Genomic DNA, 14,773 nt, shown 5'->3' with positions numbered 1-14,773 from the left:
TCTTTTTATTAAAAATGAATGACAAGTCATTTGCTTAAACCCTAAAAAATAGGTTTTTCTAATTAGGACATGAAAAATTCTAATTGGATCTCTACTGTTTCAATTTAAGTTCAAACATCCTTGATTAGAACAAAACTGATTAGTTTTGTGCAATGAGACCTATGTTGGAAATTAATTGAGATCCTTCTAGTCTAGTGCCTTTTACAAAGTAGTCATTGGTTTCCAATTTGTTCAATTTAGTCGCCAGTTAAGCCTTAAACTTTGATTTTCTTTAATACAATCTTTGGAAAAGGTTTAGTATAGCCTCCAATATTGAGCACTCATTGCAAAAAGGTCCCTAGCCTTGAATTTTTAAAATTTGACCATCGATTAGCCTTTAAACTTTGAATTTCTTGCAATTAAACCCCTGGTTGCACCAATTTGGTTTTTTAAAGTATCAATTGTGTCTCTAATCTTTAAATCTATGCAAAGTGATCCAAATTATGCATTTAAATTTAATTTTTCTTCAATTGAGTCCTTGATTGGTCCTTAAAACCCATTGAGGAATTAATTAAGTCATTGAAATTAATTAATTCTTTCGATTTTGGGCTTGAACTGACTTTTAGACTTAATTTTGCTTCAATTAAGTTCTTAATCAAATAATTAAGCCTATTAGAACTTTGATTAAGTCCTTAAACTTAATTAATTCTTATGTTTTTTGTTAAATTAGTTTTTAACCTTAAACTTTGTTTTAAATTAAGTCCTTCATCTTATCTTATAGAAATACCATAATCTGACTATTCTTCTAGTATCATTGTTATATTGTGGTTTAGAGCCTTATTCTCTCTTATCTCGAAAATATTTTTGGATTTTAGATTTCTAGTTTTTTATTTTCTTGAAATTAAAAAATATATTGTTATTTTTTTTATAAAATATTTTTGGGGATCCATAATTGGGTTTTGACAAGTGGAATGACAAGTCTTATTAAAAATAATAAATAAAACTAACTCCTATTTAAAAATTAAACACTTGTTTATAAAAACAAAATCATTAAATGTTGTTTAAAAAATTTATTGCAATTAAACCCTTGGTTGCACCAATTTGGTTTTCTAAAGTATCAGTTGTGTCTCTAATATTTAAATCTTTGCAAAGTGATCCAAATTATGCATTTAAACTTAATTTTTCTTCAATTGAGTCCTTGATTGGTCCTTAAAACCCATTGGGGAATTAATTAAGTCATTGAAATTAATTAATTATTTCGATTATGGGCTTGAACTGACTTTTAGACTTAATTTTGCTTCAATTAAGTTTTTAATTAAACAGTTAAACCTATTAGAATTTTGATTAAGTTCTTAAACTTAATTAATTCTTCTATTTTTTGTTAAATTAGTTTTTAACCTTAAACTTTGTTTTAAATTAAGTCCTTCATCTTATCTTATAAAAATACCATAATCCGACTATTCTTCTAGCATCATTGTTATATTGTGGTTTAGAGGCTTGTTCTCTCTTATTTCGAAAATATTTTTGGATTTTAGATTTCTAGTTTTTTATTTTCTTGAGATAAAAAAAAATATTGTTATTTTTTTTATAAAATATTTTTGAGGATCCATAATTGGGTTTTGACAAGTTAAATGACAAGTCTTATTAAAAATAATAAATAAAACTAACTCCTATTTAAAAATTAAACACTTGTTTATAAAAACAAAATCATTAAATGTTGTTTAAAAAAACATGTGTTTTGGTTGAAGAAATATTTTTTTACGAAGAAAGTTGTATAACATTTTGTTAAATAAATTAAAAATGTTAATGGAATGATATGTCTTATTAAAAATATATAAATGAAAATAATAATTATTTATTAAAAACTAAACATATATTTATTGAGAAAATACTAAAATAAAATTTATATTTTAGTTAAATATATGATCTAAAATTTTATGTGACCGATAAAACTTACTTATTTATCATTTTTGGAAAAACCAAGAGTTAAACCACAATAAATATATGTATAATTTATATTTTCGATTGATGTGACGCTTAACATTCAATATTTTAGATTATGATCATAAGAAATTCAACATTCAGTTTACTAGTTGTAAAATTACACCATAGGAGTAAATTTATTTTTTTCTTCAAAACAATCATAATACAGAAACTGCAGCTACAACAATAAAAAAATATTTTTGGTTAAGATAGTTGTCGAAATAAAGTTCGTAATTTGAAAGAACAAAATAATTATATGTTATATAGATACATTACAATTTTTATTATATAAAAATTATAAATGTAAGTATAATATCAAATATAAAAACATTTAGATGATTTCCATCCAAACCATTAATAGTATTTTTGTATTTATAAAATTCTAAAATAAAGTTTTTATATGAAGAAATGAGTTAGATATTGAGATTTTTGGTATGGAAATTCTATTTTAAATTCTACAGGTATAAAAATATTTTGATGAATTTTTTTAATAGAAAAATAGTTTATAAAAGAAATTATCCCAAATTATAACACATCATAGACACGTGTCAATGCCACAGTCTACGACAGCTATACAAGATCCACCAACCAACTCCATGTTTGTGCCCTCCCACTCGATGTCCGTAAGATCAAGCCACGTGGTAAAATGCGCGCGGAATAGTTGTTAACGAAATTGGTTTTAGTTAAATAAAAGGTCCCACTTGTTTATCCAGTGGGCTTCCGTCTCGTGTCTTCCAAATATAAATATTGGAATGATAATTTAATTCCATCCTGATGTAATTAAACTAACCTAAAGGGGTGATTTTTTTTTTAAATAATTAACTTATTTATAGGTAATTGTTGAACTCGATCGAGATGTATATTTATATTATAAAAAAACTAAGAGCTTTTGGTATTTCATTATATACCCTGATCTATTTTATTATAAAGTGATACAACGAAATTATTATTTTTTTCATAAAAAAATATGATTAAGAATTAAATTTTATAATTTTTCTAGATATAATGTATTAGATCTAATAACATGGGTTATGAATTTAAAAAATTAAAACAAATTTATTATTATTATTTAAAAAATGAGTTTTGTGATTTTTTTTTAGCTATCACAATCTAATGATTTGGATCTTATATTTGGTACGATAATTTAGGTTGGCTCAACCTTGATTACTATGGTTGTATATTTGTCAAGTTAAATTGAGTTGATCAAATCTAATTTTTTTTGGTATTTTTACCTTATTTTATTTTTTTATATTTAATAAATTGAGAATTGAGCAACATTATTTATCTAATTTTGAAATTTTTTTTGATTAATGTGATAATTTCTTTCTTAAAAATTTATTTATCTATTGTCATTGTTTTATTATTATTTAATTTAATTTAAATAAAATCAATTTATTTAACCAATAAGTTTATAACTCGAATAACACATTTATTTTTTTTTAAATATATTTTCCGCACTTAAACATTATTTTTTACACAATAAAAAAATAATCTTACGGTACACACCTAGTTATTTTCTAAATAATAATATATAATGTTATTTCTATATTAGTTTGGATTAAAAAAGAAAGAAAGAAAGAAAGAAAGAAAGAAAGGAAAGACATATTAAAAATAATAATTTAGAAATCAAAATATAAGGATAAATTAAAGGATTCCCTTTTACGTTGTCACCCATTACATCATATCATCAACAACAGCTTTTCCTTTAAATTTATTGCAGTGTTTTATTTTATTCTTTAATGAAATTTGATATCAAGAAATAGAGAAGTAAAAGGTCTCTCTCTCTCTCTCTCTCTCTCTTTATATATATATATATATATATATATATATATATATCCCTGTGTGTTAGAAAACTTAAAAACAAAAGGAAACCAGATAAATCTAGACCGCGAACCGAAAAAGGAAGTTGTCTCTCTCCTCTCCTCTCCTCTCCTCTCCTCTGTATTTCTTCTTCTTCTTCTTTTTCTTTTGCCGCTCTCCACGTTCCCGCTGTATTTTCGATCAAATTAAAAGTAAACTAAACCCTACGTAAAGTAAACCAATCATCTTCAATTAAAATTCCTGTCTGTTTGATTGATTGATTCATACCCCTAGCTTCCTTCCATTTTAGATCTGAAATCCAGCAGCAAGCAACGCGTGTGTGTTTTCTTGAATCTTGAATCCAATTTCAAGATTCGAATTGGAGGGCTTATTCTTACAATAGAGGCGAGGTGGGCTGTCTTGCTACTGGAGCTTACGGGGTTTTTATTTGGATTTAATATTATTAATATGAATATCACTCCTATTATGGCAGTGGCAATGCCTTTCTTTTTCGTTTTGGTTGTTTGGGCATTCATTGTATTATTATTTTTTTTGAAATTTAATTATGGTAATTGTTTTGTTTTGTTTAGGTGGTGGCTAATTCGATTCAAATAAATTGAATTAGTTTTTTTCATGCTATGGTTTATGTGGATATATCAGCAGCAGCAGCAGCAGCAGCAGATGTGAGTATGGTAGCTGCAAAAGGTGATTTGAAGAGAGAGCGTAATCCATTTCCGGTGAATGAGAATGAGACCGGGGAATTATTTCCTAACAAGAAACAAGCAAAACAAGAAGAAGCTTCAAACGACGACACAAAATCTGAAGTTTCGAATCCTGTAATAACACTAGTTTCTCCTAAAGGCAACGGATCATCATCCCATGATATCTCTGAAGAATCGCCTACGAATGCGTGCCCCTCTTCAGAGGAGACTCTGACTGTGAGCCAGGAAGGAGGTGGTAGCAGCAGTGAAGATAACACCTCCAATCAAAGTCCTCGAAATGATACTTGTGATTCTGTCTCTATGTCTCCTGTTGTGTTGGAGATTCCTGAGCATGCTAGTACCACGGGAGTTAGGAAGATTACTTTTAAGTTCAGCAAAAGAAAAGAGGATTATGATACCAAAATTTCGCCTCACCCTCTACATGGTGGAATTGATCAAGGACTGCTGTATCATCGTAATGGGGATTATTATCCAAGGAACCACTCTGTTTGGGTTAATTCCTGCACAGAAATGCCTCAGACCAGAGAAAGATATATGGAGTTGAACATGTCTAAGAAGGTCGTTCCCAACAACTACCCTACGAATGTCAAAAAGTTGTTAGCAACTGGTATTCTCGATAGGGCTCGAGTCAAGTATATTTGTTTTTCTTCAGAGGTAATCTCGGCTGATATTTATTGTTCCCAGTTTGCTTCTAATTCCCGTCCAAGTAACTGTCTTGAATAGCTTTAGGAGTCTCATGTTTTTTAAATTAAATGGTTTGCCAGCGAGAGCTTGATGGAATTATAGACGGCGGTGGATATTTGTGTGGCTGTTCGTCATGTAATTTCTCCAAAGTAAGTTGTTCTCTTGTAGTTAACATTCCTGATGTGTGGGGCTCCCCCTTCATATGTAATTTTGCTAACAGGGTGACTGAATAAATGCAAGCAGGTCCTTAGTGCATATGAATTTGAGCAGCATGCTGGTGCTAAAACTAGACATCCAAACAATCACATATACTTGGAGAATGGGAAACCAATTTATAGCATTATTCAAGAACTAAAAACGGCTCCACTCAGCATGATAGATGGAGTCATAAAAGACGTGGCTGGTTCATCTATCAATGAGGAGTTCTTCCGGGTTTGGAAAGGTGATATATGCTTTATTTGCTATTCATTTTATTGCCCTTTTGAGACATTTTGGTTTGACTTGGTACCAAAATGAATACATGCGATGAAAAAGATAAGTGATTTTTGATGCGATGCATCTTTATAATGCAACCAAGCTAACGTAGTAAAAAAAAACAACAGGAAAAAAAACACCGTAGTTGCATTATATTTACCTAACTACCCATGTATGGATTTTAACTGAAGAGAGCCATGTATACATTATGCCAATTTGACTTATGTTTAATGTGGCATGCAGCTAGTCTTAATCAAAGCAATGCACTTGTTGGAGCAGATAAAAAATGTCACAGCGAACTGCCTTGTTTGCCTCATTCTCATGTAAGGTAATAATAATAATAATAATAATAATAATAATAATAATAATAATAATAATAAAAAGAACAACCTCTGTAACTTCCATGTTTGTTTTGACCTTGTTAGAACAATTATCTCTGTTCCTTGTTATTTTTTTCCACTCCTTTTGCCAATTCATTTGGGCACGTGTCCGTGTTTCTTAATGCCTGCACTGATTCCTTAAGTGCATGTATGAATTTTTGGGCATTGTTGGTGTGTTTGACCTGGATAAGAGTTGGTAAAGCTGTTCTTCAATATAGAAGATTGTTCCGTTTGTTTCCTAAAACTTGGAAACGTGATGCCTCTGGGTAATTCTCTATGACATAGATGTAAAAGACAAGCCATATCTTTCACTCGTTGTGTGTTATTGTTGGTAACTGTGGTGTAAAAAGCAATACATATCCTGTGCTCTTCTCTGTAAACCTCTCTATATAAGTATTCTACTCTTTTGAGTATCTCTAGACAGATCTAAACTTTGCTTACTGTGGCAAAGTCACAGAGGTAAAACATTATACAACATCATTCTTAACTCTTCTCCCTCTGATTCTCACAATTCTAGCATACTATTTACTCCCCATTTATTCTTATTTATTACGTACTTTGTGAGTTCAGATTAAGGTTTTCAGCTTTTTTGGCGCATTTTCCTCACTGTCCTTGTGTACAAATTGTTGATTGTTTGTTCCTTTTTTGATCCATCTTTTGGGTAAAACTATTCCTGCTTATTATGGCTTAGAGAATCATCTTCATCTGTGTATTTTTCCTTTTTTTGCTCGCTTTCATGCTTTCTGTGAATCTTCAGTTATTTGCATATTCTTAATTTGCTGGATTTGTGTTTTCTTTATTGTTTTTTCGTATACTTGTTATTGAGTTATGGATCTTCAATAGAAACATGAATATGTGCAACCCATACCCTTATCACACACCCCTCCCCCTGCTCTTTTCCTCCGTGACAGAATTTTGACTCAGTTTTGAACTTAAATGGCTAAACTGGAGAGTTTCATTGAAAATGCAGATAGGCAGCTAAACTGCTCATCCTCAATTGTCATTGTTCAATGCCTAACTAACTATTAGAGGACATTTCAAGACAAATTTTCATGATCTTTGATCTTATAATACTGTTTCAGTTCTGTATAAATTAAGCATGTACACTGAGCATTTAGCCTAAAGCTTCCATTCTTATTCCTGAAAGCGTGTTGACTACTCACACTCTTATGGTTAATCACAATTACAATTCAATTTATCAGTTTCTGGCCAAAGATAATGCTGTGTTAAAACTTGCAGCTACGCTAGTCAAGCTTTGAAAGAAAGCTTTTGCCCAATTTCAAGCTCCTTTTTGTATAATAACAACTTTGTCAGCCAGCAAATGTATATGGAGACTTCAGGCGTGAATAAGCAAACATCGAAGAGGTTTCCTATCTCTCAGTCTCACTAATCATTTGCTTTGCTTGTTGCTTTATTCTGTTGAGGATCTAGTAAAAATTGATGGATCCACCTTAATTTCTCTTCACTATATCCATAAACAAAAATGGTGTTGGGTTCTTCTGTCTTGGTCACTGGCATTACATTTTTTTTTTTTGCAGGCCTAGCCTTTACTTCCCTGGCTCTGCTACGAAGCAAAAGAAAACAGCTGAGAGTGGTGTCAGGAAGAGGTGTGCTTTTGGTCTATTCTCATGTCTGTTTATTGAAACCTACTCATGTTGTTGGGATTTTATCTTTTCTTAAATTTTTTAACATGGTATTCTTTCTATATTTTGGCAGGGATAATGATCTTCACAGGTTACTCTTTATGCCGAATGGTCTTCCAGATGGGACCGAATTGGCTTACTATGTCAAAGGGCAGGTGAGCAGTTTGGTAAAAAGGCATGCATGCGCGCGTGCGCACACACACGCAAACACAACACCAGTGAATGTTGATATTGACACATGGTTTTGGTAATAATTAAGTGGTTTTTTTTTTCAGAAAATACTAGGGGGTTACAAGCAGGGTAATGGTATTGTCTGTAGTTGTTGTGAAGTAGAGGTAAGATTACTATGCTGTATAATAACATCATATCTGGAGCTGCATGTGATGGTCGCAGCCCTCTCATTATCCCACTCATTATTGCTCCCTTAATTTATTGGTGACAGATTAGCCCTTCACAGTTTGAGTCTCATGCTGGAATGTCTGCCAGGCGTCAACCGTGAGTAGCCTTTAAAAGTAGTTGGACCTTTCCCTGGTTAATTGATTTCTTTCTTATTCTTAATCAAGTGTTATCTTTTGCAGCTACCGTCACATTTATACTTCTAATGGACTGACCCTCCATGATATAGCTATTTCGTTGGCAAATGGACAAAACATTACCACAGGTATTGGTGATGATATGTGTGCAGAATGTGGAGATGGAGGGGATCTAATGTTTTGTCAGAGTTGCCCTCGTGCTTTTCATGCAGGTGGTTCTCTTCACTACTCAGAGCTTTGTTTTCTACTTGCTTTCAGTTGTATAGTTTATAAACATTTCATTTGCTTCTACTCACGAGACTTGTTTCTTGTTATTTCTTTCCCCTGCATTTTCCATCTTCTGAAATACTGCCTTCAAATTCATTCTGCATGCTTAAATTGTCATAATATAAGAATCTCTTCTCCATGCTAGGTGGGTTGGGCTGCTTTTACTTGTCATACTGTCTAAGCCCATATCTCTTTCTGCTGGTGCATTTTTTCTCAAGTTCCATGACAGACAAACTGTTTTTTCTGCTCTTGAATATTCGCCGGTGGAAAAAAAAAGATTACTCTCTTGGTCCTATATCAGTGGTTTCCCAATTTAAATAGAGTGCATTGTGATTTATAATTATTGAAGTTTACCTTTTTTTTATGAATACTTCTCCATTTCATCTTGTATTTGTTTGTGCTGCAGCATGTTTGGATTTACATGATACTCCTGAAGGTGCTTGGCATTGTCCAAATTGCAATAAACTTGGCCACGGAGGCAATTTTGCAAGACCTATTGTCATCCGGCTGACTCGAGTTGTTAAAACTCCAGAATATGATGTTGGTGGTTGTGCTGTTTGCAGGTTAAATCTCTTGAAATTTCTAATAGATTTTACCCTAGCAAATAGAAGGAAGTCATTTTTTTAGGAAAAGAACTTGATAGTATAAAATTGGCCAGTGACCTTTGTCACTCCTGTGATTATATCACCAAGGGTGTAATTTTTTAACTTTTAAAATGCATCATGGTCTTTGTAAGGTCTGTATTTTACGAGCTCAGAATGTCCTTGCTTAAATTTTCATACACTAAGTCAAGATTACTGAGCAATAAGTTATATGGTTGATTATACCTTTCGTGTTACTGATGAAATAAGAAATTCACAATAGCAGCTGATTAGCGGAGATGGAATTAATTAGTTATTAAGGATTACAGAACTTTTGTAGAGTAATAGATTAGTTAATACTTCCATTAATATAGAATTCCTAGCAACCAAGAGCTTCAAGCCTCAAGTGCTTTTTGTAAAATGGTTTCCTACCGGTCAATGAACACAGATTTGTTTTTGAGTTTTCCTTAGTCTTTGCTTGTTTAGTTCAATTTAGTCATTCATCAAATTTTGCTTTTGGTTCCTATAATCTTTATATGTGCTTTTCTTATGTTTATCAGGGCCCATGATTTTAGTGGCGATACATTTGATGACCGAACAGTTATCCTTTGTGACCAAGTATGCTTAATTTTTTTTCTTATCCTAGCACTTGGGCTAGGATTCACTTCATATATTTAATTTTCCTATTTCTTACTATAGATGTCTTACTGTTATGCTCTCTTTCAGTGCGAAAAGGAATTTCATGTTGGTTGCTTGCGGGAAAGTGGACTATGTGATCTAAAAGTAAGTCCACTATCTCAAAACAGTTTGTGTTTATGATCTTCCAGGAGTATTTACTATTTTTTCTTGAATATTTCACCATAGGAAATCCCCAAAGATAATTGGTTCTGCTGTCAAGACTGCAATAATATCTATGTAGCTCTCCGGAATTCTGTTTCTACTGGAGTGCAGACAATTCCCGCTTCGCTGTTAAATATCATAAATAGAAAGCATGTCGAGAAAGGGCTACTTGTTGATGAAGCTGCATATGATGTGCAGTGGCAAATTCTGATGGGAAAGAGTCGCAACCGAGAAGATCTTTCATTGCTTTCAGGGGCTGCTGCAATTTTTCGAGTAAGTTCTTGTGTGCCTTCTTGGATTTCTGCTTCCTTTTCCCACTAACACAAGCAGCTATTATGCAGAGAACTGGGTGAATTTGCCTTTAATTTATTCTTTTTTCATTTTCAATATCATTTTTTGGATGTCTTTTTTCCTGGGTACATTTATTGAAATGATAAAAACTGGAGGTTGAGGTAGATATTAATGCGAGAAATTTTAGTTTGGGATGTGAAAAAATAAGTTGTGTTTTACTATTTATTTCCTTTTCTCATCTCTGCAAAAGAGAAAAAGTAATCTGCATATTTTTTCACTTTTACAGAGGAAGAAAAATGCATTGTGTGCACTTAATTCATGGGGAGAGTCCGCTTCATTTTATTAAGTGTTTAGCTCATAACAGAACAAAATGGACGAAAGGGGGAGTGGATCCTTGAAGTCTGCCCCAGCTAGTTTGGAATTGAGTCTTGGTCTAGATGAGTTGAATTGAGCACTGAGTCGATTACAAAATGGACAAGGAACCTTCTAAATATAAATATCAAACAAAAGAGCATTTAGAAAATGCTGAATGTTACCTAATGAAAATCCTTTCAAAGCTCATGTGAATCATTAGCTCTCCACTATCAATAGAAAAAGGGAAAAGAAGAGGAACTAATGCTGTCCACCTTGAGAAAAACTAATAATTTAAATCTTGCAATGTGAAGGATGATGAAGATGATAGGACAATTAGATAGGTCCTTACCTGTAAAAGGATAGGAATTGTGTTTGTTAGGAATTAGCTGAGGTCAAAGGGGGGTAAGGGCCTGGCATGGTTTTGATGTTCATGTTGTTACTTCAAATGCTCGAGGGTAAACAAATATTTTTAAGCCATTGAGTTGGGTTTGTCACCTGATGCCTTATGCAAGTTAAAGCTTTTCTTCTTTGGGTGCTATGTGTAAGAATGAACATGCATGAGTAGTCTTCGTAGATGTGTGTAGTGTTACTGATTATGCTCACTTTTCCTTTCAACAGGAGTGTTTTGATCCTATTGTTGCAAAAACTGGCCGTGATCTGATTCCTGTTATGGTCTATGGGTACGTTGTACCTTTTTTCTGCTTGTACATTTTAGTCTTAACAATTCTGTATTTGCTCCTGCATTCAGATTGTATGCGGTAAAAGTAGCCATGCTTTTGTTTCACACCTCAATTTGATTTGCATGTTTCATATGAAACCAAAACATGTGGCTGTATGGATTTGGATCCGCATTCCCTTTAGTCCTTTTGCTTTAGCATATTGGATGTGGATTAACTTATTTGCACTCTCTGACCTTGAGCCTTGTCCTATGGGAAAAAGCCTAATAGGTGATTTCTACCAATTGGATGGAAATTAATAAACTTATTTTTGCGTATTAACATTAACTCTTACTGTGTTTTTCACTATCCTTATGTTGTGTGGTATGAATTACCATCTTAAATGTGAAATTAATCAGTCATGGTTTTCAAATCATGATAATTCTATCTCATCAAAATTTAAGGCTAATTATTAATATTCTTCTTTGCTAAGAGTTTAATTTATCTTCTATATCACTTTTGGAAATGTTTATGGTTTTGAATTATGAAGGTGCAATTGTTTTATCCTTCTGTTGGTCTGTCTCCTTTAAAGCACACATATGCCAATCGCCAAAAAGTAGGCGCTCTAGAGAGTGAAAGTTATTCTCACTTGACATGTGCTATCGCATTCTGGGTTACAAAGGATAATTTGGTTGGATGAAAGTTTGGCGAACAAGAGAGATGATAAAATCTCTCCCTTCTTTTTGGGCCCTAAATTTTAATTCATGATAATGAAGGGATTGGAACAAAGGATTCTCATTTTCAATTGTTCCCATGTTACACCGGTAGAAGACTGATGTTCTATCCTTCTGTCTTTACTTCTCAATCTCTTTTCTTTCAACCAACTAGAGTATTAAGAGATGAGCACATTCTGAAGAGAATTTACATGCTTAGTTTAGCAGCATCAATTGCTGGTTCTGTTGTCTGTCTCTGATTTCTGTAATTTCTCAGGACTTTCAGAACTTTAAAATTCTCTCTTTAACTTTATGCAGGAGAAATATATCTGGCCAGGAATTTGGGGGCATGTATTGTGTGCTTTTGACTGTAAGGTACATTGCATTTCATGAAATGTTGGTTTTTTTCAGCTTTTAACTTCCTTTTCAATCCATTGGTGATTTTTTTATGTAATTGTTGCGGTTTGATGCATCCACAGGCATGTTGTTGTGTCTGCTGGTCTTCTTAGGATTTTCGGTAGGGAGGTTGCCGAGCTTCCTTTAGTGGCCACAAACAGAGAGCATCAAGGGAAAGTGAGTGTCTAATGTTGGAATTTGGATGGGATGCTGGAGTTCAGCTTTTAATTTTTACTCCCCCGTGCATTTTTTTTATAAGGTTCAGCCTTCTGATGAATAACCTTCGAACTTAATTTTGTAAATCTCTTTTAGGGTTATTTCCAAGCATTATTCTCGTGCATTGAGAGGTTATTGTGCTCCCTGAATGTGGAACAACTGGTGCTCCCAGCTGCTGAGGAAGCAGAATCAATCTGGACAAGAAGATTTGGCTTCAGAAAGATGAGTGAGGGACAAGTAAGTTTTGTCTTTTGTTCTTTAATGAATGGTCAAATTTATAGTTCTTTTTATGAATCAATAAAGCGATGAAATGCTCATAAAAATTGAGAAAATAGCGAGCTTCCTTGTTTTGGTCATAACAGAAAAAATTGTTTGTGCATGAAATGCATTGGATAACTTTATAAAGAAGAGGAAGAAGGAAGAGGATGGGGAGGGGAGGTGATATCTGCACTCCTTTCATGTTATAAAGGCCCTCTCACTATCCATTATTTTTCAAATTGATGATTTTTTCCTTGTTGAAATTCTAGCTGATCTTTCTACTTACCGTCTTAATTTCCCTGTTTTAAAACAAGTCATTCTTCCAAAAACTGCATGACACCAAAAACATTATTCTTCCAAAATACATGCTGCGAAACATTCTTTTCCCTTTACACTTGAACACCACTCTTGCAAAACCATCTAGAAAACCCAAAACCAAGGAGTCTAAAACTCTAGTCCTCTCCTCACTCACAAGTCATAGCCTGACAGCTAGACTCCAAAAAGCCCAACCTCTGTGAAGCCGGTCGCAACTACTGTGGCAAAATAAACAATTTTCCCCACCATGAATCTGACTATTAGTGCGATAGGTAAAAGTTCTTTTTTTAGGTTGCAGTTCTTTGAGCTATGATCTCCAGCAAGATCAAGCAGCAAACGGCTTTGGATGGGGGGAAAAATAGTGAGGGAGAAGAGAGCGTTTGAGAGAAAGCGGGTCTTTGGGGATTTTGAGATGAGCTGTGATTAATTGGGAAATTTTAATCAAATTCACTTGTATACCCACTATTATAGATTCTTTTCCTGCTAAAATTTTCTTCTACATTATCCAGTTCTTCCATTAATATAGTTATTTTAGAATATTTGGAAGTTGAAACTCAGTCACAAAATGCTCAGAAATGAAAAGATGAAAGTGATATGGAGATGGTTCTTAACGTTCTCTCTCAAAAAGAGCAATATATATATTTAAAAGAAATAACAACCAGTACTTTTTTGTGTAAATTTGGAGAAAAATGGATAGCGGGTGTGCTGTTATAACGTAGGGCAAGTGCAGGCATCATCTCCCCAGAGGATGGTGTGTGTCTGCCTTGCAAAACATTGTTCAAACTATTTTTGTCCCCTCTGCACCAAGTCCTTGGGTATTTTATTTTAAAAAGATCGATAGTCTTAACATTACCGTAGATCAACAGAAGTTCTGCCACAAACTCTAACTTGCAGTATAGATTTTGTCAAATAAATAGAAGCAATGGAACTTTGGTTGGACTTTTTGGCGTTGGATGTTCTTTGTTTAGATGAGAACTATTGTTGCAGGAAATAGTAACATCTATAAAACGTCTCTCTGTTCAGTTGTTGAAGTATACAAGGGAGTTTCAGCTGACGATTTTCAAGGGAACATCCATGCTCGAGAAGGAAGTCCCACGGATAATTGATTAGCAGCTTTGGTGCCCCAAGAAACTTAATCAAATTTATAGAACTCTAGGCTTATTCTTCCACAAGAATTTCTCTTTACATGTAATATTGCTGCTATTTTTGTTTTTTTGCCAGCAGCCTGCAATTGTTTTCTCGTAGAAACTAGAATTGAAGGTGAAGGAGGTGAAGAGATGAGTGCGTGCTGACCTTTTATCATGCATGCATGCTGCAAGAAATCCATAAAAATTGTAGGGTTTTTTTTTTTTATTATTATTCTCTGTAATATTCATCATACTCGTTGTTTAAGACTTTGGATTTATTGGTCGTGGCTGCGTTCAGAAATCGCTTTTGAACCTCAACGGTACATACAGAAGCAGGATGCCGCGGTGTGTCCCCAGCCTAAGCAACACGGAGGCCTTCGGTTTCCTAGGGAGAGCAGCATTGCATGTTTGGAGGAACACAGGCGTTGCCCAAGTGCTAACTTGCTAATATCGAATGGAACACCTTCACTACGCTTCAGCACTTAAGGCATAATAAATCAGAGAACTTAGCAAGCACAAAAAAGAAATGGAATAACAAAGAATAATGAGCCCGCAGACAAG

General features: G+C 33.4%; 1 protein-coding gene across 2 annotated transcripts; it reads left to right on the top strand.

Annotated features, from left to right (window-relative positions):
* Positions 1 to 3,802: 3,802 nt before the first annotated feature.
* On the top strand, positions 3,803 to 14,496 carry LOC7487249 (uncharacterized). 2 transcript variants are annotated; one of them, XM_024604449.2, is made up of 20 exons: positions 3,803 to 4,172; positions 4,353 to 5,138; positions 5,249 to 5,317; positions 5,412 to 5,610; positions 5,886 to 5,970; positions 7,262 to 7,387; positions 7,561 to 7,629; positions 7,739 to 7,820; positions 7,941 to 8,000; positions 8,108 to 8,160; positions 8,244 to 8,410; positions 8,872 to 9,028; positions 9,607 to 9,664; positions 9,773 to 9,829; positions 9,911 to 10,159; positions 11,150 to 11,211; positions 12,219 to 12,275; positions 12,380 to 12,473; positions 12,609 to 12,749; positions 14,109 to 14,496. In XM_024604449.2, exons 2-20 carry the CDS (start codon positions 4,401 to 4,403, stop codon positions 14,193 to 14,195), a joined length of 2,610 nt encoding a protein of 869 aa, XP_024460217.1. In that variant the 5' UTR covers positions 3,803 to 4,172; positions 4,353 to 4,400; the 3' UTR covers positions 14,196 to 14,496. The 2 variants fall into 2 exon arrangements, with proteins under 2 accessions (XP_024460217.1, XP_052309461.1); XM_052453501.1 differs by lacking the exon at positions 7,262 to 7,387.
* Positions 14,497 to 14,773: the final 277 nt, after the last annotated feature.

The sequence above is a fragment of the Populus trichocarpa genome, chromosome 6, assembly GCF_000002775.5.
Source record: "Populus trichocarpa isolate Nisqually-1 chromosome 6, P.trichocarpa_v4.1, whole genome shotgun sequence".
Lineage (NCBI taxonomy): Eukaryota > Viridiplantae > Streptophyta > Magnoliopsida > Malpighiales > Salicaceae > Populus > Populus trichocarpa.
Note: the sequence above shows the minus strand (reverse complement) of the source record. Positions and strands in the feature narration are given on the sequence as shown.

Coding starts and splice junctions, on each gene's coding strand:
- LOC7487249 (XM_024604449.2), top strand. CDS start 4,401: ATGGTTTATGTGGATATATCAGCAGCAGCAGCAGCAGCAGCAGATGTG. Junction 7,821..7,940: donor CTTACTATGTCAAAGGGCAG/GTGAGCAGTTTG, acceptor TTTTTTTTTCAG/AAAATACTAGGGGGTTACAA. Junction 11,212..12,218: donor ATTCCTGTTATGGTCTATGG/GTACGTTGTACC, acceptor AACTTTATGCAG/GAGAAATATATCTGGCCAGG.